The sequence below is a fragment of the Petromyzon marinus genome, chromosome 85 (genome assembly GCF_048934315.1).
Source record: "Petromyzon marinus isolate PM22_M1 ecotype Great Lakes invasive population chromosome 85, UKy_Petmar_22M1.pri1.0, whole genome shotgun sequence".
In the NCBI taxonomy this organism is placed as follows: domain Eukaryota; kingdom Metazoa; phylum Chordata; class Hyperoartia; order Petromyzontiformes; family Petromyzontidae; genus Petromyzon; species Petromyzon marinus.
The window spans coordinates 1295778-1322337 of NC_133750.1; the positions used below are offsets into that span (position 1 = coordinate 1295778).

Genomic DNA, 26560 nt, shown 5'->3' on the forward strand with positions numbered 1-26560 from the left:
GTATCCCGGGGCGGGGAGTGTGAGGGACTACTTTGTTGACGTATCCCTGGGCGGGGAGTGTGAGGGACTACTTTGTTGATGTATCCCGGGGCGGGGAGTTTGAGGGACTACTTTGTTGATTTATCACGGGGCGGGGAGTGTGAGGGACTACTTTGTTGATGTATCCCTGGGCGGGGAGTGTGAGGGACTACTTTGTTGACGTATCACGGGGAGTGTGAGGGACTACTTTGTTGGCGTATCACGGGGAGTGTGAGGGACTACTTTGTTGATGTATCCCTGGGCGGGGAGTGTGAGGGACTACTTTGTTGACGTATCACGGGGCGGGGAGTGTGAGGGACTACTTTGTTGATGTATCACGGGGAGTGTGAGGGACTACTTTGTTGACGTATCCCTGGGCGGGGAGTGTGAGGGACTACTTTGTTGATGTATCCCGGGGCGGGGAGTGTGAGGGACTACTTTGTTGACGTATCCCTGGGCGGGGAGTGTGAGGGACTACTTTGTTGATGTATCCCGGGGCGGGGAGTTTGAGGGACTACTTTGTTGATTTATCACGGGGCGGGGAGTGTGAGGGACTACTTTGTTGATGTATCCCTGGGCGGGGAGTGTGAGGGACTACTTTGTTGACGTATCACGGGGAGTGTGAGGGACTACTTTGTTGATGTATCACGGGGCGGGGAGTCTGAGGGACTACTTTGTTGATGTATCACGGGGCGGTGTGAGGGACTACTTTGTTGATGTATCACGGGGCGGTGTGAGGGACTACTTTGTTGACGTATCCCGGGGCGGGGAGTGTGAGGGACTACTTTGTTGACGTATCACGGGGAGTGTGAGGGACTACTTTGTTGACGTATCACGGGGAGTGTGAGGGACTACTTTGTTGACGTATCCCGGGGCGGGGAGTGTGAGGGACTACTTTGTTGACGTATCACGGGGAGTGTGAGGGACTACTTTGTTGATGTATCCCTGGGCGGGGAGTGTGAGGGACTACTTTGTTGACGTATCCCGGGGCGGGGAGTGTGAGGGACTACTTTGTTGATGTATCCCTGGGCGGGGAGTGTGAGGGACTACTTTGTTGATGTATCCCTGGGCGGGGAGTGTGAGGGACTACTTTGTTGACGTAGGTGATGGTGGTGATGTAGAAGATGTAGGTGATGGTGTAGGTGATGATAGTGGTGGTGTAGGTGATGCAGGTGATGATGATGATGATGCAGGTGATGATGGTGGTGGTGTAGGTGATGCAGGTGATGATGATGATGCAGGTGATGTGTTAGAGACCTTCTTTGAGAAGATGTTTTGCAGGCTGAAGCACAGCGTGGCTATCAGGGCGCTGACGGTGATGATTGATGTAGGTGTTGTAGGTGGTGATGATGATGTAGGTGATGATGTTGTAGGTGATGATGCAGGTGATGATGATGATGATGATGCAGGTGATGTGTAAGCGACCTTCTTTGAGAAGATGTTTTGCAGGCTGAAGCACAGCGTGGCTATCAGGGCGCTGACGGTGATGATGCAGGTGATGATGGTGATGATGATGTAGGTAATGATGGTGATGATGTAGGTGATGCAGGTGATGATGGTGATCATGGTGTAGATGATGGTGTAGATGATGGTGGTGATGTAGGTGATGTAGGTGATGATGCAGGTGATGATGGTGTAGATGATGGTGGTGATGTAGGTGATGTAGGTGATGATGATGATGGTGGTGATGGTGGTGTAGGTGATGCAGGTGATGATGTAGGTGATGTAGGTGATGATGATGATGATGCAGGTGATGTAGGTGTGTAAGCGACCTTCTTTGAGAAGATGTTCTGCAGGCTGAAGCACAGCGTGGCTATCAGGGCGCTGATGGTGATGATGCAGGTGTTGTAGGTGGTGATGATGATGTAGGTGATGATGATGATGGTGATGATGATGTAGGTGATGATGATGTAGGTGATGGTGATGATGTAGGTGATGATGGTGATAATGGTGATGATGGTGATGATGATGTAGGTGATGCAGGTGATGATGATGATGATGTAGGTGATGATGTAGGTGATGATGTAGGTGATGTAGGTGATGCAGGTGATGATGATGATCATGATGCAGGTGATGATGCAGGTGATGATGATGCAGGTGATGTGTTAGAGACCTTCTTTGAGAAGATGTTTTGCAGGCTGAAGCACAGCGTGGCTATCAGGGCGCTGACGGTGATGATGTAGGTGATGATGATGATGATGCAGGTGATGTGTAAGAGACCTTCTTTGAGAAGATGTTTTGCAGGCTGAAGCACAGCGTGGCTATCAGGGCGCTGACGGTGATGATGTAGGTGATGATGATGATGATGCAGGTGATGTGTAAAAGACCTTCTTTGAGAAGATGTTTTGCAGGCTGAAGCACAGCGTGGCTATCAGGGCGCTGACGGTGATGATGTAGGTGATGATGATGATGCAGGTGATGATGTAGGTGATGATGATGCAGGTGATGATGTAGGTGTGTAAAAGACCTTCTTTGAGAAGATGTTTTGCAGGCTGAAGCACAGCGTGGCTATCAGGGCGCTGACGGTGATGATGTAGGTGATGATGATGATGATGATGCAGGTGATGTGTAAGAGACCTTCTTTGAGAAGATGTTTTGCAGGCTGAAGCACAGCGTGGCTATCAGGGCGCTGACGGTGATGATGCAAGTGATGATGATGATGATGCAGGTGATGTGTAAGAGACCTTCTTTGAGAAGATGTTTTGCAGGCTGAAGCACAGCGTGGCTATCAGGGCGCTGACGGTGATGATGCAAGTGATGATGATGATGATGCAGGTGATGTGTAAGAGACCTTCTTTGAGAAGATGTTTTGCAGGCTGAAGCACAGCGTGGCTATCAGGGCGCTGACGGTGATGATGTAGGTGATGATGATGCAGGTGATGATGCAGGTGATGTGTTAGAGACCTTCTTTGAGAAGATGTTCTGCAGGCTGAAGCACAGCGTGGCTATCAGGGCGCTGGCGGTGATGATGATGATGATGTAGATGTTGTAGGTGATGATGATGATGATGCAGGTGATGTGTAAGAGACCTTCTTTGAGAAGATGTTTTGCAGGCTGAAGCACAGCGTGGCTATCAGGGCGCTGATGGTGATCGTGATGGTGGTGTAGGTGGTGATGTAGGTGATGGTGATGATGATGCAGGTGATGTAGGTGTGTAAAAGACCTTCTTTGAGAAGATGTTTTGCAGGCTGAAGCACAGCGTGGCTATCAGGGCGCTGACGGTGATGATGTAGGTGATGATGATGATGATGATGCAGGTGATGTGTAAGAGACCTTCTTTGAGAAGATGTTCTGCAGGCTGAAGCACAGCGTGGCTATCAGGGCGCTGACGGTGATGATGTAGGTGATGATGATGATGCAGGTGATGATGTAGGTGTGTAAGAGACCTTCTTTGAGAAGATGTTCTGCAGGCTGAAGCACAGCGTGGCTATCAGGGCGCTGACGGTGATGATGTAGGTGATGATGATGATGCAGGTGATGATGTAGGTGTGTTAGAGACCTTCTTTGAGAAGATGTTTTGCAGGCTGAAGCACAGCGTGGCTATCAGGGCGCTGACGGTGATGATGTAGGTGATGATGATGATGCAGGTGATGATGCAGGTGATGTGTAAGAGACCTTCTTTGAGAAGATGTTTTGCAGGCTGAAGCACAGCGTGGCTATCAGGGCGCTGACGGTGATGATGTAGGTGATGATGATGATGCAGGTGATGATGCAGGTGATGTGTAAGAGACCTTCTTTGAGAAGATGTTCTGCAGGCTGAAGCACAGCGTGGCTATCAGGGCGCTGACGGTGATGATGCAAGTGATGATGATGATGATGCAGGTGATGTGTAAGAGACCTTCTTTGAGAAGATGTTTTGCAGGCTGAAGCACAGCGTGGCTATCAGGGCGCTGACGGTGATGATGCAAGTGATGATGATGATGATGCAGGTGATGTGTAAGAGACCTTCTTTGAGAAGATGTTTTGCAGGCTGAAGCACAGCGTGGCTATCAGGGCGCTGACGGTGATGATGCAAGTGATGATGATGATGATGATGCAGGTGATGTGTAAGAGACCTTCTTTGAGAAGATGTTTTGCAGGCTGAAGCACAGCGTGGCTATCAGGGCGCTGACGGTGATGATGCAAGTGATGATGATGATGATGCAGGTGATGTGTTAGAGACCTTCTTTGAGAAGATGTTTTGCAGGCTGAAGCACAGCGTGGCTATCAGGGCGCTGACGGTGATCGTGATGGTGGTGTAGGTGGTGATGTAGGTGATGGTGATGATGATGCAGGTGATGATGATGATGCAGGTGATGTGTTAGAGACCTTCTTTGAGAAGATGTTTTGCAGGCTGAAGCACAGCGTGGCTATCAGGGCGCTGACGGTGATCGTGATGGTGGTGTAGGTGATGTAGGTGGTGATGATGATGCAGGTGATGTGTTAGAGACCTTCTTTGAGAAGATGTTTTGCAGGCTGAAGCACAGCGTGGCTATCAGGGCGCTGACGGTGATGATGTAGGTGATGATGATGATGCAGGTGATGATGATGCAGGTGATGTGTAAGCGACCTTCTTTGAGAAGATGTTTTGCAGGCTGAAGCACAGCGTGGCTATCAGGGCGCTGACGGTGATGATGTAGGTGATGATGATGATGATGCAGGTGATGTGTTAGAGACCTTCTTTGAGAAGATGTTTTGCAGGCTGAAGCACAGCGTGGCTATCAGGGCGCTGGCCAGACCCCACGAGTCCAGGGATATCTCAGTGGCGGTGGCGAGGAGCACGCCGGCGATGATGGGGACCAGCGACAAATACACCTGGACATCAACAACAACAACAACATCGTCAACAACAACATCGTCAACATTAACATCAACAACATCAACAACAACATCTACATCATCTACAACATCATCAACAACATCTACAACAACATCGTCAACAACATTAACATCAACAACATTAACATCAACAACATCAACAACAACAACATCAACAACATCAACAACAACATCAACATCAACAACATCAACATCATCAACGACATCGTCAACAACATCGTCAACATCAACATCAACAACATTAACATCAACAACATCGTCAACAACAACAACATTAACATCAACAACATCAACATCAACAACAACATCGTCAACAACAACAACAACATCAACAACATCGTCAACAACAACAACATTAACATCAACAACATTAACATCAACAACATCGTCAACATCAACAACAACAACATCGTCAACATCAACAACATTAACATCAACAACAACATCGTCAACAACAACATCAACAACAACAACATCGTCAACAACAACAACATTAACATCAACAACATTAACATCAACAACAACATCGTCAACAACAACAACATCAACAACATCATCAACAACATCAACAACAACATCAATAACATCAACATCATCAATAACATCAACAACATCATCAATAACATCAACATTAACAACATCATCAACATCAACAACATCATCAATAACATCAACATTAACATCATCAATAACATCAACATCATCAACATCTGTAGTGATAGACTGTAGTGTATAGTGTAGTGTACTAGTGTAGTTTGTAATGTATAGTGTAGTGTAGTAGTGTAAAGTCTAGTGTATAGTGTAGTGTATAGTGTAGTGTATAGTGTAGTGTATAGTGTAGTGTAGTAGTGTATAGTATAGTGTAGTGTATAGTGTAGTGTATAGTATAGTGTGGTGTATAGTGTAGTAGTGTATAGTGTAGTGTAGTAGTGTATAGTGTAGTGTATAGTGTAGTGTATAATGTAGTGTATAGTGTATAATGTAGTGTATAGTGTGTAGTGTATAGTGTAGTGTATAGTAGTGTATAATGTAGTGTATAGTGTAGTAGTGTATAGTGTAGTGTATAGTGTAGTGTATAGTGTAGTGTGTAGTGTATAGTGTAGTGTATAATGTAGTGTATAGTGTAGTGTATAATGCAGTGTATAATGTAGTGTATAGTGTAGTGTATAGTGTAGTGTATAGTGTAGTGTGTAGTGTATAGTGTAGTGTATAATGTAGTGTATAGTGTAGTGTATAATGCAGTGTATAATGTAGTGTATAGTGTAGTGTAGTAGTGTATAGTGTAGTGTATAGTATAGTGTAGTGTATAGTGTAGTGTATAGTGTAGTGTATAATGTAGTGTATAGTGTAGTGTATAATGTAGTGTATAGTGTAGTGTATAGTGTAGTGTATAGTGTAGTGTATAGTGTGTAGTGTATAGTGTAGTGTATAGTGTAGTGTATAGTGTAGTAGTGTATAGTGTAGTGTATAGTGTAGTGTATAATGTAGTAGTGTATAGTGTAGTGTGTAGTGTAGTGTATAATGTAGTGTATAGTGTGTAGTGTATAGTGTAGTGTATAGTGTAATGTATAGTGTAATGTATAGTGTAGTGTATAGTGTAGTGTATAGTGTATTAGTGTATAGTGTAGTGTATAGTGTAGTGTATAGTGTAGTGTATAGTGTAGTGTTTGGTGTAGTGTATAGTGTAGTAGTGTATAGTGTAGTGTATAGTGTAGTAGTGTATAATGTAGTGTATAGTGTAGTGTATAGTGTAGTTTATAATGTAGTGTGTAGTGTATAGTGTAGTGTATAATGTAGTGTATAGTGTAGTGTATATTGTAGTGTATAATGTAGTGTATAGTGTAGTGTGTAGTGTAGTGTGTAGTGTATAATGTAGTGTATAGTGTAGTGTATAATGTAGTGTATAATGTAGTGTATACTGTAGTGTGTAGTGTAGTTTATAGTGTAGTGTATAGTGTAGTGTATAATGTAGTGTATAGTGTAGTAGTGTATAGTGTGTAGTGTATAGTGTAGTGCATAGTGTAAAGTGTAGTGTATAATGTAGTGTATAATGTATAGTGTAGTGTATAGTGTAGTGTATAATGTAGTGTGTAGTGTAGTGTATAGTGTAGTGTACAGTGTGTAGTGTATAGTGTAGTAGTGTATAGTGTGTAGTGTATAGTGTAGTAGTGTACAATGTAGTGTATAGTGTAGTAGTGTGTAGTGTATAGTGTAGTGCATAGTGTAGTGTATAGTGTAGTGTAATGTAGTGTATAGTGTAGTAGTGTATAGTGTAGTGTATAGTGTAGTAGTGTATAGTGTAGTAGTGTATAGTGTAGTAGTGTATAGTGTAGTAGTGTATAGTGTAGTGTATAGTGTAGTGTATAGTGTAGTAGTGTATAGTGTATAGTGTAGTGTATAGTGTAGTGTATAGTGTATAGTGTAGTAGTGTATAGTGTAGTGTAGTAGTGTATAGTGTAGTAGTGTATAGTGTAGTGTATAGTGTAGTAGTGTATAGTGTAGTAGTGTATAGTGTAGTAGTGTATAGTGTAGTAGTGTATAGTGTAGTGTAGTCACCTTGTGTGTCTGTTTCTCCTTCATGATGATGCGAGAGAGCAGCACCACCCAGATGGGCATCGTGGCCTTGACTGGTGAGGAACGTGGTGAGGAGTTACTCACCCACTCACTCACTTAGTCACTCACTCACTCACCCACTCACTCACTTAGTCACTCACCCACTCACTCACTCACTTAGTCACTCACTCACTCACTCACCCACTCACTCACCCACTCACTCACCCACTCACTCACTCACTTAGTCACTCACTCACTCACTCACCCACTCACTCACTTAGTCACTCAGTCACTCACTCACCCACTCACTCACTCACCCACTCACTCACCCACTCACTCACTTAATCACTCACTCACTCACCCACTCACTCACTTAGTCACTCAGTCACTCACTCACTCACCCACTCACTCACCCACTCAGTAACTTAGTCACTCACTCACTCACCCACTCACTCACTAACTTAGTCACTCACTCACCCACTCAGTAACTTAGTCACTCACTCACTCACCCACTCACTCACTTAATCACTCACTCACTGACCCACTCACTCACCCACTCAGTAACTTAGTCACTCACTCACTCACCCACTCACTCACTCACCCACTCACTCACTCAGTAACTTAGTCACTCACTCACCCACTCAGTAACTTAGTCACTCACTCACTCACCCACTCACTCACTTAGTCACTCAGTCACTCACTCACTCACCCACTCACTCACCCACTCAGTAACTTAGTCACTCACTCACTCACTTAGTCACTCACTCACTCACCCACTCACTCACTAACTTAGTCACTCACTCACCCACTCAGTAACTTAGTCACTCACTCACTCACCCACTCACTCACTTAATCACTCACTCACTGACCCACTCACTCACCCACTCAGTAACTTAGTCACTCACTCACTCACCCACTCACTCACTCACCCACTCACTCACTCAGTAACTTAGTCACTCACTCACCCACTCAGTAACTTAGTCACTCACTCACTCACCCACTCACTCACCCACTCACTCACTTAGTCACTCAGTCACTCACTCACTCACCCACTCACTCACCCACTCAGTAACTTAGTCACTCACTCACTCACTTAGTCACTCACTCACTCACCCACTCACTCACTAACTTAGTCACTCACTCACCCACTCAGTAACTTAGTCACTCACTCACTCACCCACTCACTCACTTAATCACTCATTCACTGACCCACTCACTCACCCACTCAGTAACTTAGTCACTCACTCACTCACCCACTCACTCACTCACCCACTCACTCACTCAGTAACTTAGTCACTCACTCACCCACTCAGTAACTTAGTCACTCACCCACTCACCCACTCACTCACCCACTCACTCACTTAGTCACTCACTCACTCACTCACCCACTCACTCAGTAACTTAGTCTTTCACTCACTCACCCACTCACTCACTCACCCACTCACTCACCCACTCAGTAACTTAGTCACTCACTCACTCACTTAGTCACTCAGTCACTCACTCACTCACCCACTCACTCACTCACTCACCCACTCACTCACCCACTCACTCACTCACCCACTCACTCACCCACTCAGTAACTTAGTCTTTCACTCACTCACCCACTCACTCACTTAGTCACTCACTCACCCACTCAGTAAGTCACTCACTCACTCACCCACTCACTCACTTAGTCACTCACTCACTCACCCACTCACTCACTAACTTAGTCACTCACTCACCCACTCAGTAACTTAGTCACTCACTAACTCAGTCACTCACTCACCCACTCAGTAACTTAGTCACTCACTCACTCACCCACTCACTCACTTAGTCACTCACTCACTGACCCACTCACTGACCCACTCACTCACCCACTCAGTAACTTAGTCACTCACTCACTCACCCACTCACTCACTCACTCACCCACTCACTCACTCAGTAACTTAGTCACTCACTCACCCACTCAGTAACTTAGTCACTCACTCACTCACCCACTCACTCACTTAGTCACTCACTCACTCACCCACTCACTCACTCACTCACCCACTCAGTAACTTAGTCACTCAGTCACTCACTCACTCTCCCATTCACTCACCCAGCCACTCACTCACTTAGTCACTCACTCATCCACTCACTCACTTAGTAACTTACTCACCCACCCACCCACCACCCCACCAACTCACTCACTCACCCACCCACCCTCTCACTCACCCACCCACTCACCGACTCACCCACCCACTCAGCGACTCACCCACCCACCGACTCACCCACCCACTCACCGACTCACCCACCCACTCACCGACTCCCCCACCCACTCACCGACTCACCCACCCACCCACCCACACACCCACTCACCCACCCACTCACCCACTCACTCACCCACTCACTCACCCACTCAGTAACTTAAGTCACTCAGTCACTCACTCACTCTCCCATTCACTCACCCAGCCACTCACTCACTCATCCACTCACTCACTTAGTAACTTACTCACCCACCCACCCACCACCCCACCAACTCACTCACTCACCCACCCTCTCACTCACCCACCCACTCACCGACTCACCCACCCACTCACCGACTCACCCACCCACTCACCGACTCACCCACCCACTCACCGACTCACCCACCCACTCACCCACCGACTCACCCACCCACTCACCGACTCACCCACCCACCCACCCACACACCCACTCACCCACCCACTCACCCACTCACTCACCCACTCACCCACTCATTCACTCACCCACTCACTCACTCACTCACCCACTCACTCACTCAACCACTCACTCACCCACTCACTCACCCACTCACTCACCCACCCACCCACTCACTCACTCACCCACCCACTCATTTACTCAGCCACCCACCTACTCACTCACCCACTCACCTACCCACCCACTCACTCACTCCACTCACTCACCCACCCACTCACCCACCCACCCACTCACCCACCCACCCAGTCACTCACTCACCCACTCACTCACTCACCCACTCACTCACCCACTCACCCACCCACCCACCCAGTCACTCACTCACCCACCCACTCACCCACTCACTCACCCACTCACCCACTCATTCACTCACCCACTCACCCACTCATTCACTCACCCACTCACCCACTCACTCACTCAACCACTCACTCACCCACTCACCCACTCACTCACCCACCCACTCACTCACTCACCCACCCACTCATTTACTCAGCCACCCACCTACTCACTCACCCACTCACCTACCCACCCACTCACTCCACTCACTCATCCACCCTCTCACGCACTCACTCACCCACTCACTCACCCACCCACCCAGTCACTCACTCACCCACCAACTCATTTACTCAGCCACCCACCCACTCACTCACCCACCCACTCACCCACTCACCCACTCACTCACTCACCCACCCACCCACCCAGTCACCCACCCACCCACCCAGTCACCCACTCACCCACCAACTCATTTACTCAACCACCCACCCACCCACTCACTCACTCAATCAGTGGGTGGGTGACTCACTCACCCACCCACCCACCCACTCACCCACTCACTCACTCACCCACTCACTCACCCACCCACTCACTCACCCACTCACTCATTTACTCATCCACCCTCTCACCCACTCACCCACCTACCCACCCACTCACTCAATCAGTGGGTGGGTGACTCACCCACCCACCACCCCCCCCCACCAACCCCCCCCACCACCACCCACTCACTCACCTACCCACTCACCCACTCACCCACCCACCCACTCACTCACTCAATCAGTGGGTGGGTGACTCACTCACCCACCCACCCACCCACTCACTCACTCAATCAGTGGGTGGGTGACTCACTCACCCACCCACCCACCCACTCACCCACCCACCCACCCACTCACCCACCCACTCACCCACTCACTCACCCACCCACCCACCCACCCACCCACTCACCCACTCACTCACCCACCCACTCACCCACCCACTCACCACTCACCCACCCACCCACTCACTCATTCACCCACCCACTCACCCACCCACTCACTCACTCACTCACCCACTCACTCACCCACTCACCCACCCACCCACCCACTCACTCACTCAATCAGTGGGTGGGTGACTCACTCACCCACCCACCCACTCACCCACCCACTCACTCCACCCACCCACTCACTCACCCACCCACCCACCCACTCACCCACCCACTCACCCACTCACTCCACCCACCCACTCACTCACCCACCCACTCACTCACCCACTCACCACTCACCCACCCACCCACTCACTCATTCACCCACCCACTCACCCACCCACTCACTCACTCACTCACCCACTCACTCACCCACTCACCCACCCACCCACCCACTCACTCACTCAATCAGTGGGTGGGTGACTCACTCACCCACCCACCCACTCACCCACCCACTCACCCACCCACTCACCCACTCACTCACCCACTCACCCACCCACCCACCCACTCACTCACTCAATCAGTGGGTGGGTGACTCACTCACCCACCCACCCACTCACCCACCCACTCACCCACTCACTCACCCACTCACCCACCCACTCACTCACCCACCCACTCACTCACCCACTCACTCACCCACTCACTCACCCTCTCACCCACCCACTCACCCACTCACTCACCCACCCACTCACTCACTCAATCAGTGGGTGACTCACTCACCCACCCACCAACCCCCCCACCAACCCAACCCCCCCACCCCACCCACCCACCCCACCCACACCACCACCCCCTCCCGACCTGTATGCGCGTACGACACCGGCACTCGCCACAGGCTGAAGTGCGCCGACACCGACGAGAAAAATTTCCCGAAAGCGAGCGGAAAAAGCAGCCGCCTGAAAGTGGCCCGGGGCATGGGAGGCCCCGTGGGGACCCTCCAGGCTCTCGCGAGGGGCCCCATGTACAGGCAGACGGAGGCGATGTGGAACAGGGACACGGTCAGCGGACGCGGGAATCCCTGGAGCACCACTTTGTTGAGGACGTTGCCGGCCGAGCTGACGGAGTACCAGGCGAGGCACAGGGCGCCCACTCTCAGGCCCACTCGGAGGTGGTGGTGGCGGTGGTGGTGGTGGTGGTTGGTGAGAGTGGTGGTGGTGGTGAGAGTGGTGGTGGTGGTGGTGGTGGATGGTGATAGCATGGTGGTGGTGTGTGTGGGTGGTGTGTGTGTGGTGGTGTGTGGTGTGTGTGTGGGCGCTGGGTTGTTGATGTGGGCTGTGGTGGCGGTGGTGGTTGTTGTGGTGGTGGTTGTGGTGGTGGTGGTGGTGATGGTGATGATGGTGGTGGTGATGGTTGTGGTGATGGTGGTGGTGATGGTGATGATGGTGATGGTGGTGGTGGTGATGGTGGTGATGGTGATGGTTGTGGTGGTGATGATGGTGGTGGTGATGGTGGTGGTGGTGATGGTGGTGGTGGTGATGGTGGTGGTGATGGTGGTAGTTGTGGTGATGGTTGTGGTGGTGGTGATGGTTGTGGTGGTGGTGATGACAATGGTGGTGGTGGTGATGGTGGTGGTTGTGATGATGGAAGTGATGATGGCGGTGGTAGTGATGGTGGTAGTGATCGTGATGGTAATGATGGTGATGACGGTGTTGGCGATGGTGGTGGTTGTGATGATGGTGATGGTGACAGTTGTGGTGATGATGGTGGTTGTAATGGTGGTGATGGTGATGTTGATAGCGGTGATGATGGCGGTAGTGATGGTGGTGATGGTGGTTGTGATGATGGTGACGGTAGTGGTTGTGATGGTGGTGTTGATAGCGGTGATGATGACGGTAGTGATGGTGGTGATGGTTGTGGTGATGGTGATGATGGTTGTGGTGATGGTGGTGTTGATAGCGGTGATGATGGCGGTAGTGATTGTGGTGATGGTGGTGATGGTGATGGGTGCAGGAAAGGACAAGTCATACACACATCACACAAAGTCAAAGCTCCCCCGAGTAGCCTCTAGCAGACTGTAGGGGCAAGTGCTGTTAGTAGTAGCGAGTGGCAAGACACACACTAACACACACCCACAACAACAACAACCGCCATTCGCCACTAAGTGGCGGTGACGTCACCACGACGCTTGTGCCAGGCTATGTGCACCCTGAGGCCACGTGAAGTGTCGAACGCCCGCTGGCAGGTCACGGGGCAGACCCAGCAGGTGCCACGGGTCGACTGACTCAGATGACTGAGACGACTGGCTGATGCACCACCTGTGCCCCATACTGTGCCAACCCGCTGTGCTTTAGCCACCCGGCGCTCCGCTCGTTGTTGTGAGCGTCGCTCCTCCGCCCTCCGTTGTTGTTGGAGGGCGACTGCCTCCAACTGCCCAGTAGCGTCCTTCACGAGCCTCCTCCACAGAGGCCGATCTTGACACCGCTGGTACCGGTCATCGGCAAGTCCACTCAGCTCCACGTCCTCCTGCACCACGTCACTCCATCTCTTCTCTAGCCCGTGCCGCGCCCGTTTAGCCCCCTCGATCCGGCCGAACAAAAGCTGTTTCGGCATGCGGTGGCTGGGCATGCGGGCTACATGACACAGCCAACGCAGCCTTGCCTGCCGGAGGAGCTCACCGATGGGACCCTGCCCAGATCTTTCAAGGATTTGTGAGCTCCTCACACAATCCAGTCTGGTTAAACCCAGGATGGATCGTAGGCAGGTCAGCCTAAATGTTTCTAACCGGCGAAGATGTTCCATTAGGGGGGTCCACGTTTCGCAAGTGTAGAGAAGGGAGGGAATGACCATGGCCGAGAAGACCTGAAGCTTAGTGCGGAACGACAGACCAGGTAGCTTCCACACAGCGTTACACAACCGATGAAAAGATATTGCCGCTCGACTGATTCGGAGTGAGACCTCTGCTGTTAAACTGGAGCCGGTCATAAGCACACTGCCCAGGTATGGGAAACTCTCCACTCTCTCCACAACTGCCCCATCACCGATTCGGAGTTGTGGGGGTGGAGTGTCCGATGGTACAAAATACCCAGGCAGGTGCTTAGTTTTGGTGGGGCTGATGGTAAGGCCCCACCTCTTAGTGGCACGCTCCAGTCTCAGCAGCAGCGTCTCCAACTCCTCCTCTGACTGAGCAGCTATTACCAGATCATCGGCATACATAACGTGGTTGACCAATAGGGAGCCATCCCTTGACCGCACCCGGGCATCGTTCAGCCTCCCATTGCATCTGTACCAGATGGAGATTCCTCCGGTACAGCCATCGAAGGCTTCACGAACTACGCGGTCGAAAAAGATGTTAAATAATGTGGGAGCCAGAGGACATCCCTGTTGGATCTCCTCAGCAACCAGCAACCACCACCCATCCTTGCAGCACCTCACGGCTCTCCGAACCTCCGAGCGAAGGCTGCGGTAAGCCTCCTCATTCTCTGACGTGGGATTCTGTAGCCGATGACAGTGGGCCTGTCGCTTTTTCTCAGCCAGCTTGAACACCTCCTCTTGTCAGCCAGGGTCTCTGGGCAGGTCTGGACCGTGTACCCAAAGCAACCATTGCAGCTGCATGAGTGACAGTCCTAAACCTCGCCCATTTACCCTCGACATCAGGAGGAGTCGGGTACGATGCCAATCCCAGCTGCAAGCGATGATCAAATTCTCGCTTGCAACTTTCATCAGCTAGCTGAGACCAGGCCACTAAGTGTTTGAATGGGGTCCTGGGTGTACACCCACCACCGGAGTGGAAGAATGGCAGGCGCATCTTACAGATGACTAGTCGATGGTCAGAGGGCAGATCAGCTCCACGGTAGGTCCTGGTGTCAAGGACATGGGCTCGCATCCGCTGGTCCGTCACTATGTAGTCCAGCAGATGTTCTTGCTTGGACCCGGCATGAATCCATGATGCTGTGTGGATGCGCCGATGCCGGAACAGCGTGTTGGTAATTACAAGCTCATGGGCTGCACAAAAATCTAGCAGCCTCCTACCGTTGTTATTGAGCTGATCTGGCCCATGCCTTCTAATCACTCCAGACCAGGTGCCAGCATAATGACCAACTCGGGCATTGAAGTCACCCAACAAGATGACTCTATCCCGAGGTGCCACTTTAGCCAGCACCTGTGACAGGAAGTCATAGAAGGCATCTGACTCATCGGCTTTGCCTGTATCCCTCCACGGATGTTCATCTTCGGTGGGGGCATAAGTAACCACGACCACCACTCCTCGCCTCCGGTTGATGGGAAGGCGAGCCCAAAGTAGCCTGGGGCTTACAGCTTCCCACACCTCACCGCCACGCTCCCACGCCCCCTTCATTCTTTTGTTCAGAAGAAGAGCCACTCCCTGTTGTTTGGCAGTCTGCTGCCCCGAGTAAAGGACTGTCCACCCCTCATGGTGGCAGGAGCCAGAGCCGGTCCACCGGACCTCCTGAATGCCACATAGATCCAGGCGGTACCGGTCCAGCTCCCGACAGAGGAGTGGCAGCCTCTCCTCCGCAGTGAGCGTTCGAACATTCCACGTGGCCACCCGTAGTGGCTTTTCGTTGTTTCTGGAGGAGCCCCGAGGTTAGAGATTCAATCTCCTGGCTCCGCCAAATGGTGCTTTGGCCAGGAGACGTCATAGACGCCTGTCCCCCCGGGGCCTCCGGCACAAGCTTATTAGTTACATATTTTAGACGTGGTTTAGTGGTACATTTATTGAAGGTGGAGGGGTTACCAGCCCCTTGCACCCATCCAGAGCCCCCATTTAGCCACTGTGTACTACACAGACACAAACACACACATACACGTACAGACACACAGGCACACACAGACACACATACAGACACTCACACAGACACACATACATGTACAGACACACAGACACACACACATATACAGACACTCACATACACACTTAAAACACACAGACACACACACAGACACAGACACACATACAGACACACATACACGTACAGACACACAGGCACACACAGACACACATACAGACACTCACACAGACACACATACATGTACAGACACACAGGCACACACAGACACACATACAGACACTCACAGACACTCACATACACACTCAAACAGACACACAGAGACACAAACACACACATACACGTACAGACACACAGGCACACATACAGACACACATACACGTACAGACACACAGACAGACACACACAGACATACATACATACAAGTACAGACACACATACACGCACAGATACACATACACACACAGGCACACACAGACACACACAGACACTCACAGACACTCACATACACACTCAAACAGACACACACAGACACACACAGACACTCACACAGACACACATACACGTACAGACACACAGACACACACAGACACATATACAGACACTCACATACACACTCAAAACAGACACAGACACACATAGAGACACGCACACAGACACACATACAGACACACATACAGACACACACAGACACAAACACACACACACTCAAACAGACACATACATACACACTCAAACAGACACACACACAGACATACATACACGTACAGACACACAGACACACACAGACACACATACAGACACTCACACAGACACACATACATGTACAGACACACAGGCACACACAGACACACATACAGACACTCACACAGACACACATACATGTACAGACACACAGACACACACAGACACACATACAGACACTCACAGACACTCACATACACACTCAAAACAGACACAGACACACATAGAGACACACACACAGACACACATACAGACACACATACAGACACACACAGACACAAACTCAAACAGACACATACAGACACACACACAGACATACATACAAGTACAGACACACATACAGACATACAGACACACATACAGACACACATACACGTACAGACACACAGACAGACAGACACACAGACATACATACAAGTACAGACACACATACACGCACAGACACACATACACGTACAGACACACAGGCACACACAGACACACACAGACACTCACAGACACTCACATACACACTCAAACAGACACACACACGTACAGACACACAGGCACACACAGACACACATACAGACACTCACAGACACTCACACAGACACTCACACAGACACACATACACGTACAGACACACACACAGACACACATACAGACACTCACACATACAGACACACACAGACACAAACACACACACTCACATACACACTCAAACAGACACATACAGACACACACACATACAAGTACAGACACACAGGCACACATACAGACATACAGACACACATACAGACGCACATACACGTACAGACACACAGACAGACACACACAGACATACATACAAGTACAGACACACATACAGACACACACACAGACAGACACACACAGACATACACACAAGTACAGACACACATACAGACACACACACAGACACACAGACAGACACACACAGACATACATACAAGTACAGACACATACACGCACAGACGCACATACACGTACAGACACACAGGCACACACACAGACACTCACACAGACACTCACACAGACACACATACACGTACAGACACACAGACACACACAGACACACATACAGACACTCACAGACACTCACATACACACTCAAACAGACACAGACACACATACAGACACACACACAGACACAAACACACACACTCACATACACACTCAAACAGACACATACAGACACACACAGATACACACAGACATACAGACACACACAGACACTCACATACACACTCACACAGACACACATACATGTACAGACACACACAGACACACATACAGACACTCACAGACACTCACATACACACTCAAACAGACACAGACACACATACAGACACACACACAGACACAAACACACACACTCACATACACACTCAAACAGACACATACAGACACACACAGATACACACAGACATACAGACACACACAGACACTCACATACACACTCACACAGACACACATACATGTACAGACACACACAGACACACATACAGACACTCACAGACACTCACATACACACTCAAACAGACACAGACACACACACAGACACACATACAGACACACACAGACACAAACACTCACATACACACTCAAACAGACACATACAGACACACACAGACACGCACACACACACAGGCACAGTGAGTGTAGTGGTGAGTGTACTAGTGGTGAGTGAACTAGTGGTGAGTGTACTAGTGGTGAGTGTACTAGTGGTGAGTAGTGGTGAGTGTACTAGTAGTGAGTGTACTAGTGGTGAGTGAACTAGTGGTGAGTGTACTAGTGGTGAGTGTACTAGTGGTGAGTGTACTAATAGTGGTGGTGAGTAGTAGTGAGTACTAGTGGTAGTGGTGGTGAGTGGTGAGTGAGTGTAGTACTAGTGGTGAGTGTACTAGTGGTGAGTGAGTGGTGAGTGTAGTGGTGAGTGTAGTGGTGAGTAGTGGTGAGTGTAGTGGTGAGTAGTGGTGAGTGTAGTAGTAGTGGTGAGTGTAGTGGTGGGTAGTGAGTGTAGTGGTGAGTAGTGGTGAGTGTAGTGGTGAGTGGTGAGTAGTGGTGAGTGTTGGTGCTGAGTGTAGTGGTGAGTAATGGTGAGTGTACTAGTGGTGAGTGTAGTGGTGAGTGTTGGTGAGTGTACTAGTGGTGAGTGTAGTGGTGAGTAGTGGTGAGTGTAGTGGTGAGTAGTGGTGAGTGTAGTGGTGGTGAGTGTAGTGGTGAGTGTACTAGTGGTGAGTGTAGTGGTGAGTGGTGAGTGTACCAGTGGTGAGTAGTGAGTGTAGTGGTGAGTAGTGGTGAGTGTAGTGGTGAGTGTTGGTGCTGAGTGTAGTGGTGGTGAGTGTAGTGGTGGTGAGTGAGTGTACTAGTGGTGAGTGTACTAGTGGTGAGTGTAGTGGTGAGTGTAGTGGTGAGTGTAGTGGTGAGTGTGGTGAGTGTAGTGGTGAGTGTACTAGTGGTGAGTAGTGGTGAGTGGTGAGTGTTGTTGGTGCTGAGTGTACTAGTGGTGAGTGTACTAGTGGTGAGTGTAGTGGTGAGTGGTGAGTAGTGGTGAGTGTAGTGGTGAGTAGTGGTGAGTGTAGTGGTGAGTGTACTAGTGGTGAGTGTACTAGTGGTGAGTGTACTAGTGGTGAGTGTAGTGGTGAGTGTACTAGTGGTGAGTAATGGTGAGTAGTGGTGAGTGTAGTGGTGAGTGTAGTGGTGAGTGTACTAGTGGTGAGTGTAGTGGTGAGTGTACTAGTGGTGAGTAATGGTGAGTAGTGGTGAGTAGTGGTGAGTGGTTAGTGTTGGTGCTGAGTGTAGTGGTGAGTGGTGAGTGTAATGGTGAGTGTAGTGGTGAGTGTAGTGGTGAGTGGTGTTGGTGAGTGGTGAGTGTTGTACTAGTGGTGAGTGTACTAGTGTACTAGTGGTGAGTGTAGTACTAGTGGTGAGTGTACTAGTGGTGAGTGTAGTACTAGTGGTGAGTGGTGGTGAGTGTAGTGGTGAGTGGTGGTGAGTGTTGGTGAGTGGTGAGTGTTGTTGGTGCTGAGTGTAGTGGTGAGTGTAGTGGTGAGTGTACTAGTGTACTAGTGGTGAGTAGTGGTGAGTGTAGTGGTGAGTGTACTAGTGTACTAGTGGTGAGTAGTGGTGAGTGGTGAGTGTAGTGGTGAGTGTACTAGTGGTGAGTGTAGTGGTGAGTGTACTAGTGTACTAGTGGTGAGTGGTGAGTGTAGTGGTGAGTGTACTAGTGGTGAGTGTAGTGGTGAGTGTACTAGTGTACTAGTGGTGAGTGGTGAGTGTAGTGGTGAGTGTACTAGTGGTGAGTGTAGTGGTGAGTGTACTAGTGTACTAGTGGTGAGTAGTGGTGAGTGGTGAGTGTAGTGGTGAGTGTAGTGGTGAGTGTACTAGTGGTGAGTGGTGAGTTAAGTGGTGAGTGTTGGTGAGTGTTGTTGGTGCTGAGTGTAGTGGTGAGTGTACTAGTGTACTAGTGGTGAGTAGTGGTGAGTGATGGTGAGTGTAGTGGTGAGTGTACTAGTGTACTAGTGGTGAGTGTAGTGGTGAGTGTACTAGTGGTGAGTGTAGTGGTGAGTGTACTAGTGGTGAGTGTAGTGGTGAGTGTACTAGTGTACTAGTGGTGAGTGGTGAGTGTAGTGGTGAGTGTACTAGTGGTGAGTGTACTAGTGTACTAGTGGTGAGTAGTGGTGAGTGGTGAGTGTAGTGGTGAGTGTACTAGTGTACTAGTGGTGAGTGTAGTGGTGAGTGTACTAGTGTACTAGTGGTGAGTAGTGGTGAGTGGTGAGTGTAGTGGTGAGTGTACTAGTGTACTAGTGGTGAGTAGTGGTGAGTGGTGAGTGTAGTGGTGAGTGTACTAGTGTACTAGTGGTGAGTGGTGAGTGTAGTGGTGAGTGTACTAGTGTACTAGTGGTGAGTTAAGTGGTGAGTGGTGAGTGTAGTGGTGAGTGTACTAGTGGTGAGTGTAGTGGTGAGTGTACTAGTGTACTAGTGGTGAGTAGTGGTGAGTGTACTAGTGTACTAGTGGTGAGTAGTGGTGAGTGTAGTGGTGAGTGTACTAGTGTACTAGTGGTGAGTAGTGGTGAGTGTAGTGGTGAGTGTACTAGTGGTGAGTGTAGTGGTGAGTGTACTAGTGGTGAGTGTAGTGGTGAGTGTACTAGTGTACTAGTGGTGAGTAGTGGTGAGTAGTGGTGAGTGTACTAGTGTACTAGTGGTGAGTAGTGGTGAGTGTACTAGTGTACTAGTGGTGAGTAGTGGTGAGTGGTGAGTGTAGTGGTGAGTGTACTAGTGTACTAGTGGTGAGTGGTGAGTAGTGGTGAGTGTAGTACTAGTGGTGAGTGGTGAGTTAAGTGGTGAGTGGTGAGTGTAGTGGTGAGTGTACTAGTGGTGAGTAGTGGTGAGTGGTGAGTGTAGTGGTGAGTGTACTAGTGGTGAGTAGTGGTGAGTGGTGAGTGTAGTGGTGAGTGTACTAGTGTACTAGTGGTGAGTAGTGGTGAGTGGTGAGTGTTGTACTAGTGGTGAGTAGTGGTGAGTAGTGGTGAGTGTTGTACTAGTGGTGAGTAGTGGTGAGTAGTGGTGAGTGTTGTACTAGTGGTGAGTAGTGGTGAGTGGTGAGTGTTGTACTAGTGGTGAGTAGTGGTGAGTAGTGGTGAGTGGTGAGTGTAGTGGTGAGTGTACTAGTGTACTAGTGGTGAGTAGTGGTGAGTGGTGAGTGTAGTGGTGAGTGTACTAGTGTACTAGTGGTGAGTAGTGGTGAGTGGTGAGTGTAGTGGTGAGTGTACTAGTGGTGAGTGTAGTGGTGAGTGTACTAGTGTACTAGTGGTGAGTAGTGGTGAGTGGTGAGTGTAGTGATGAGTGTACTAGTGGTGAGTGTAGTGGTGAGTGTACTAGTGTACTAGTGGTGAGTGGTGAGTGTAGTGGTGAGTGTACTAGTGGTGAGTGTAGTGGTGAGTGTACTAGTGTACTAGTGGTGAGTGGTGAGTGTAGTGGTGAGTGTACTAGTGGTGAGTGTAGTGGTGAGTGTACTAGTGTACTAGTGTACTAGTGGTGAGTGTAGTGGTGAGTGTACTAGTGTACTAGTGGTGAGTGTACTAGTGTACTAGTGGTGAGTGTACTAGTGGTGAGTAGTGGTGAGTGTACTAGTGGTGAGTGGTGAGTAGTGGTGAGTGTACTAGTGTACTAGTGGTGAGTGTTGGTGAGTGTGGTGGTGAGTGTACTAGTGTACTAGTGGTGAGTGTAGTGGTGAGTGTACTAGTGGTGAGTGTAGTGGTGAGTGTGGTGGTGAGTGTACTAGTGTACTAGTGGTGAGTGTACTAGTGGTGAGTGTACTAGTGGTGAGTGTAGTGGTGAGTGTACTAGTGGTGAGTGTACTAGTGGTGAGTGTAGTGGTGAGTGTACTAGTGGTGAGTGTACTAGTGGTGAGTGTACTAGTGTACTAGTGGTGAGTGGTGAGTTAAGTGGTGAGTGTAGTACTAGTGGTGAGTGGTGAGTTAAGTGGTGAGTGGTGGTGAGTGTTGTTGAGTATTGTTGGTGCTGAGTGTACTAGTGGTGAGTGTACTAGTGGTGAGTGTTGGTGAGTGTTGGTGAGTGGTGAGTGTACTAGTGTACTAGTGGTGAGTGTAGTGGTGAGTGTACTAGTGGTGAGTGTAGTGGTGAGTGTAGTGGTGAGTGTACTAGTGGTGAGTGTACTAGTGGTGAGTGTAGTGGTGAGTGTAGTGGTGAGTGTAGTGGTGAGTGTACTAGTGGTGAGTGTACTAGTGGTGAGTGTAGTGGTGAGTGTACTAGTGGTGAGTGTTGGTGAGTGTTGGTGAGTGGTGAGTGTACTAGTGTACTAGTGGTGAGTGTAGTGGTGAGTGTACTAGTGGTGAGTGTAGTGGTGAGTGTAGTGGTGAGTGTACTAGTGGTGAGTGTACTAGTGGTGAGTGTAGTGGTGAGTGTAGTGGTGAGTGTAGTGGTGAGTGTACTAGTGGTGAGTGTACTAGTGGTGAGTGTAGTGGTGAGTGTACTAGTGGTGAGTGTTGGTGAGTGTTGGTGAGTGGTGAGTGTACTAGTGTACTAGTGGTGAGTGTAGTGGTGAGTGTACTAGTGGTGAGTGTAGTGGTGAGTGTAGTGGTGAGTGTACTAGTGGTGAGTGTACTAGTGGTGAGTGTAGTGGTGAGTGTAGTGGTGAGTGTACTAGTGGTGAGTGTACTAGTGGTGAGTGTAGTGGTGAGTGTACTAGTGGTGAGTGTTGGTGAGTGTTGGTGAGTGGTGAGTGTACTAGTGTACTAGTGGTGAGTGTAGTGGTGAGTGTACTAGTGGTGAGTGTACTAGTGGTGAGTGTAGTGGTGAGTGTACTAGTGGTGAGTGTACTAGTGGTGAGTGTAGTGGTGAGTGTACTAGTGGTGAGTGTACTACTGGTGAGTGGTGGATGTTGGTGAGTGTACTAGTGGTGAGTGGTGAGTAGTGGTGAGTGGTGAGTGTAGTGCTGAGTGTACTAGTGTACTAGTGGTGAGTAGTGGTGAGTGTACTAGTGGTGAGTGTAGTGGTGAGTGTTGGTGAGTGTTGTTGGTGCTGAGTGTACTAGTGGTGAGTGTAGTGGTGAGTGTACTAGTGTACTAGTGGTGAGTGTACTAGTGGTGAGTAGTGGTGAGTGTACTAGTGGTGAGTGTACTAGTGGTGAGTAGTGGTGAGTGTACTAGTGGTGAGTGTACTAGTGGTGAGTAGTGGTGAGTGTACTAGTGTACTAGTGGTGAGTGTACTAGTGGTGAGTAGTGGTGAGTGTACTAGTGTACTAGTGGTGAGTAGTGGTGAGTGTACTAGTGTACTAGTGGTGAGTAGTGGTGAGTGGTGAGTGTAGTGGTGAGTGTACTAGTGTACTAGTGGTGAGTGTTGTTGGTGCTGAGTGTACTAGTGGTGAGTGTAATGGTGAGTAGTGGTGAGTGTACTAGTGGTGAGTAGTGGTGAGTAGTGGTGGATGTTTGTGAGTGTACTAGTGGTGAGTGGTGAGTGTAGTGGTGAGTAGTGGTGAGTGTAGTGGTGAGTGGTGAGTGTTGTTGGTGCTGAGTGTACTAGTGGTGAGTGTTGTTGGTGAGTGGTGAGTGTACTGGTGGTGAGTGTACTAGTGGTGAGTGGTGAGTGTAGTGGTGAGTAGTGGTGAGTTAAGTGGTGAGTGTTGGTGAGTGGTGAGTGTAAACTCACCAGGCGATGTTGAACCCCCACAGACCCGGATCCAACGCCACACGAGGATCCGGTTCCAAACACGAGTCGACGAGGAATCGGTCACTAAAATTAAACTGCTAAGTCGATTCCTCTTGCAACTCAATAAAGAATCGATTCCTAACGCAACTGACTAAACCGATTCCACGTGCAAATCAATAGGAGTCGAATTCTAATGCGATTAAATGTTGTGAATCGATTTGCGTTGACGCGTGACTGGGAATCGACTGCCTTTGACGTCTATATGGGAATCGAATCCCATTGGTTTGTAGGAGGGAATCGAAGCTCATTCTAGCGTAGCGCGACTCGATTTTTGGATTCGAGTCCCATAGACTTACATTGGGAATCGACTCAGTGACTTACTTTGGAAATCGATTCCTAATTGACTTTCACAGAGAAGTCGACTCCTCATTCACTTCCATGGAAAATTGACTCGGCGAGTGGTTTGTGGAATCGATTCCCTTTTACTTGTTTTGAAGAATCTACAAGGTTACAACAGCGCGGAATCGACTCGGCGATCGGTTTTGCAAGATCGATTCTCATTCCAATGCATGGGAGAATCGACCCAGTGACTTGTATCGAGAAATCGATTCCTCATCGTCTTGGTGGTGTAAGGGGGGTTGGAACCGGCTACTGAGGGGGCGTGGTCGGGGCGCTGTTAATTTAGCGTCGGGCGGCGACACTGCGCATGCGCGGGGACGTGGCCAATGGACTCTACCAAATGTGCCGTTTAAGAGGAGGGGGGTTTTGAATTTTTTATTAAAAAAAACTAAAAATTGGACCGTACCAACTCACGTATCTAAAGACCCACCAAAAACTATTAAAATCTACGATTATTTATCGATCATTGACGATTATTAAGAATGCACACCACAGACAACTATTAACAACACAAATGATGGATTAATAACCGAGGCGTAGCGTGATTTTTTGGGGTCGTAATTTGATTTTAACAGTGAGTAATCGATTACTAATGATGAATATGCCGATTATTTGTTGTGTCACATTATTCTTAATCGATAGGAGTCAGTGTTGATCACTGGGGAGGCTCACAGAGCCAGACTGAGGCTCCCACAGGGTTCAGTGTTAATCAGTGAGACTCACAGAGCCAGACTAAGGCTCCCACAGGGTTCAGTGTTAATCAGTGAGACTCACAGAGCCAGACTGAGGCTCCCACAGGGTTCAATGTTAATCACTGAGACTCACAGAGCCAGACTAAGGCTCCCACAGGGTTCAGTGTTAATCACTGAGGCTCATAGAGCCAGACTGAGGGTCCCACAGGGTTCAGTGTTAATCACTGAGACTCACAGAGCCAGACTAAGGCTCCCACAGGGTTCAGTGTTAATCACTGAGACTCATAGAGCCAGACTAAGGCTCCCACAGGGTTCAGTGTTAATCACTGAGGCTCATAGAGCCAGACTGAGGCTCCCACAGGGTTCAGTGTTAATCACTGAGGCTCACAGAGCCAGACTAAGGCTCCCACAGACACCCACAGAGATACACAGACACTCACAGAGACACACAGACATCCACAGAGACCCACAGACACTCACAGAGACACACAGAGACTCACAGACACCCACAGACACTCACAGAGACCCACAGAGACTCACAGAGACACACAGAGACTCACAGACACTCACAGAGACCCACAGAACACACACAGACACCCACAGAGACACACAGACACACACAGACAGCCACAGACACCCACACAGACCCACAGACACCCACAGACACACACAGACACCCACAGACACCCACAGACACCCACAGACACACACAGACACACACAGACACCCACAGATACACACAGACACCCACACAGACACCCACAGACACACACAGACAAACAGAGACACCCACAGACAGATGGATTCTGGCTTAGCAATCATTGGAAGGATTTGATAAACCATTTCAGGTCTTAATTGATTGTTCACGCTTACGGTGGCTTTCAGACAGCGTACATTAATAATGTTTCGTCTCCCCACTCCTCTTTTCAGAACACAGATGGACTAAGGCCTTCTGAATAAATTGCCAAATCGCTGCGCGTGGCACTGACGTTTCTTTTTATAAATAAATAAATACGCCGCTTAAAAATAAATAAATTTATGCAAACCAACACACCTGATGACGACCGTTTGTGTTATGGTCGAAACGTCGTGAGAAATTTTTTATTGTTTTATATTTTATTATTTTGTTGTTTCCCTTCAACGTGGTGACTTTACCTGAAAGAGCTAAGATTATGAATTGCTGCAGTCACGAATGCTTTAAGTCAAAACGTGGCTAATATTTCGATTTAAAGCTTTCGTGACTGCAAGGGTTCATCTTCGTTCGGTTATTTCGGTAAGGTCAATGGCTCTTTCGGCGAAGTCAATGCTAAATTCTCCTGTTTTATTTGTACCAGGTGCCTCTGTGAATGTGTATGCTTTGACTTTAACATAGCCATTGCTGTGACCAGTCACAAGCTATTCACTCAGCTATTTCAATGCTAAATTCTTCTGTTTGATTTGTACTAGGTACCTCTGTGAATGTGTATGCTCTGACTTTAACATAGCCATTTCTGTGA

General features: G+C 49.1%; 1 protein-coding gene across 3 annotated transcripts in view; it reads right to left on the bottom strand.

Moving 5' to 3' along the window:
• The window catches only part of LOC116938013 (solute carrier family 35 member E1), a 31898-nt gene extending 7823 nt beyond the window's left edge, over nt 1-24075 (bottom strand). The window contains exons 1-4 of one of the 3 annotated variants that reach the window (XM_076057844.1): nt 23974-24075; nt 12116-12586; nt 7393-7463; nt 4675-4812 (exon numbers count right to left, since the gene is read on the bottom strand). In XM_076057844.1, the coding sequence (XP_075913959.1) occupies nt 4675-4812; nt 7393-7463; nt 12116-12512 (606 nt within the window). In that variant the 5' untranslated portion in view covers nt 12513-12586; nt 23974-24075. Of the gene's footprint in view, nt 1-1790; nt 3034-4674; nt 4813-7392; nt 7464-12115; nt 12587-23973 lie in introns of those variants that run through there. The other 2 variants (XM_076057846.1, XM_076057845.1) reach the window with 2 other exon arrangements.
• Between the last annotated feature and the right edge of the window lie 2485 nt (nt 24076-26560).